Genomic DNA, 3,032 nt, shown 5'->3' on the forward strand with positions numbered 1-3,032 from the left:
TGGAAGCTTCCTCTCTGACACCTAGTGTTGACAGTCCTACAAGTTTTCATGAAGGTCATGGAGGGAAAAAGATTATCAATGATCACATACAGCTATAGACCCTACCCACCTAACAAAATAAGTCCTTTGCTGAAAAGGTGCATTGGTATTCTGGGGGTCATGACTGTTTTCTGAATTAATTTAAGGATGGGAATCTATATTGGAGACTGTAGATCCAGAAAAAGGTTTGTGGCTAAGGATGTCACAGACTTCACGTAGGAATCTACTGCTGATCTTTTTTGAAGTGGATTTAAGTTAAATAATTTTCTAATATTTATACTTATGCTCATAGACTAACGCAACTTTCACAATATACAATAGTCAAACCAGAAGCTCTAAACTGGTCAAAAATGAGGATTAAGTAACTGAGTGCTAAGCTAATCAAAGTGCCACAAATGTCATACACTCTGAAGCCCAGGGAATAGCACTGAAGAAAGTGAAGGACTGTGGGAGTTGAGGAATGGAGAAGACAGAGGTAGAACACTGTTTGCTCTCACCAGCACACCACAGCTATGATTGTCTACTTCTTATTCTAATAAGAATGTGGAGGTAATGTAAGTAGGAAGGAGACTAGCTGGGAACAAAAGATGGTTGGTGGGAGTGGAAAGGTTATGGGTAAAAGGGTGGGGATGCCAATGTGATCACATGTACAAATATGATAATGTTAAAGATAATATTCAAATGTGTAAAAATACTAAAACTACAAACACACCACACACACAGTGCACACATGTGTTATTGATTCTTAAGGGTACAATTGGTTAGTAAGGAAGAGAATGAAATGATTAAAATTAGATTTGAGTCGTTTTTAGGGATTCATAGATACTTTCACTAACCTGATTGTGGAGTTCCATAAATGCTTATCAAATTCTACACTTGAATTATGAGCAGTAATTTCACTTAAATTATTTCAATATGCAAAAATGGAAAATTTCCTTAAATACAGTTTACTTTTATGTAGTGCTCCAAGTTAAGTATAAAATTACCAGAATGTAATCATTAAAGTTGATATTTAATATATTCTCATTAAAAGTAATTTAGAAATATCCACATATTTTAAGAAAAATGGATAAAAACATAAAGATGCAGAATAATATTTTCAAAATATTGAAAGACAAAATGTAAAGAACAGAAAAATATTAAGCAAAATAAATTCATTACACTTTGGATCATTAGTAATCTTTTAAGTATGAGATTCATTTTTACCAGCTGCTAGTAGTAATAAATTGCTACAATGATTTAACTCTTCTCTGAGTAATTTGCAAAATGTGAATAAAAACAATTTTTCCTTTTATTTTTAACATTTTAATTAAAATACAATTTTAATGAATGTTTTTAATAGGTGATGTGGGCACTAGGTCGCTGATGTGCAGCTCTGTGGGCTCTTGGTGCTGCGGTGCAGGAAGTGGAGGCAATGACTGAGCTTGGGAGTGACTCTGGGCAGCCACCTTCGAGCCCCTCTTAAGATGGTCACGTTTATGCCACAAGCAGCGCTTGATACCAGGGTGGGGAGGGAGAAGGTAGAATCGGCCACAGCCACAGTCCTCTTGGTTCTGACAACCCCGACACACTCCACACCCTCGGCTCTTCTCCACAATCCGGAGGCAGTGTCTCTGCTCACACTTGCAGAAGAGCCCTGAGGCCACATCTTGGGGCAGCTGCAGGCGGCAGATGGAGCAAACCCCACAGTCTTCTTTCACCAGGCAAGCTGTACACTCTCCACAGCCAACTCTCTTAAACATTCTCTGTTCTCGGTTGAAGGCAATTCTTTCTCTACAGTCTTTGCATAATATCTTGAGCCTCTGCCTTCTGATATCATTCCATGGGAGGTGGATTCCACAGTTCTCACAGCGCGCTGGAGCTCTGCCAGCGCCAGCCTTATTCTCTGCCCGCAGGGTCGCCTTCCTGACATCACTCTTCTGCAGCCCACCCTGACGCTTCTTAATCTTGACTGGTTTAGAAGGCTTCTTTTTCTTGCTGGGGACAGGCAAGCGATGGGTCTTGGGAGCTGGGTTGCACAAGATGCCTCGTCTGAAGTCAAAGAGGGTGAGATCACATGCAGGACCTAAGTATTGAGTCAGCTTAGCCTTGCTTCGAATCTTGTCTCCTATAGGACTCCGATAATAGATGTCTGAGTGTCCACAAGAAGCCCCTGACTTTTGAAAGGATTCACAATGCTTCCAGACAGGGCCCAGGGTTGGGCAGTCCTGCCAGTCCTGAGCCATAGATGCTTCGGCAAAGAAGAGAAGGCAGCTGGACACAAGGCCCTGGGCGTCCACCACGCAAGGCCCTTCGACCCATGGGGAGGATCCTGACCTGGGCGTCCCGCCTGGTCCAGTCTTCTTCCTCCATGGCAGCCTCCTCCAACGTACTAGTTGCCGACTCTGCGGTGGTTGGTTACTCCCAGAACCGGAAACCCAAGGGCTGCCTTTGGGGCTCCTGCACAGCTTAGATTCTTAAGCACTTAGCATTTTAAAAAGCGCTTCTGGTCAGAAAATAATTACAAATATGCAATATAGACAAACCCAGATTTAAAAAAAAAAAAAAAAAGAACTCTAAATGGGTCACCGTGCTTGGGAGAGAGAAGAAAAAGAGAATCACAAAAGGAAATAAGTGGTTTATAAAAAAAAAGTCTTTAAGAGACAAAGTCATAGATTAAAAGGAGTAAAGAAAAATAAGCCATAAAAAGGTGGAAAATAAAGAGTCTAGATTATGTATATTATTGTGTTTTCTTTGAATTTTTTGACAGTGAAGGAGCTAAGGAACCAACAGATATACTTTAAAGCTATCTTGACTTCAGAATTTGAGTCTAAGGGTATGTTGCTTTCGAAAAGAGGGTTTTCTTTTGTTTCCACAGAGGATGAGAACCTATGGAATCATTCTAGACTAATGTGGTTTGATGGACCAAGAGCTCACGAAAGGTTGCCTTGGATAATCCTGAAAAAATTACTTTGCCCAATAATCAGCAGGAAGCAATTTGAAGAAAACTATGC

At 40.6% G+C, this 3,032-nt stretch overlaps 1 protein-coding gene across 1 annotated transcript; it reads right to left on the reverse strand.

The window, feature by feature from the left end:
• Positions 1–1,361: 1,361 nt before the first annotated feature.
• On the reverse strand, positions 1,362–2,264 carry LOC121452702 (methyl-CpG-binding domain protein 1-like). The gene has a single exon (XM_041658908.1). It carries the CDS (start codon positions 2,262–2,264, stop codon positions 1,362–1,364), a length of 903 nt encoding a protein of 300 aa, XP_041514842.1.
• Between the last annotated feature and the right edge of the window lie 768 nt (positions 2,265–3,032).

Source organism: Microtus oregoni, unplaced genomic scaffold, assembly GCF_018167655.1.
Source record: "Microtus oregoni isolate MIOR12 unplaced genomic scaffold, Mior012 000010F_ref0000083, whole genome shotgun sequence".
NCBI classification, from domain to species: Eukaryota; Metazoa; Chordata; class Mammalia; order Rodentia; family Cricetidae; genus Microtus; species Microtus oregoni.

What these genes read in the sequence shown, in the direction of transcription:
- LOC121452702 (XM_041658908.1), bottom strand. Translation starts at nt 2,264, where the DNA reads ATGGCTCAGGACTGGCAGGACTGCCCAACCCTGGGCCCTGTCTGGAAG.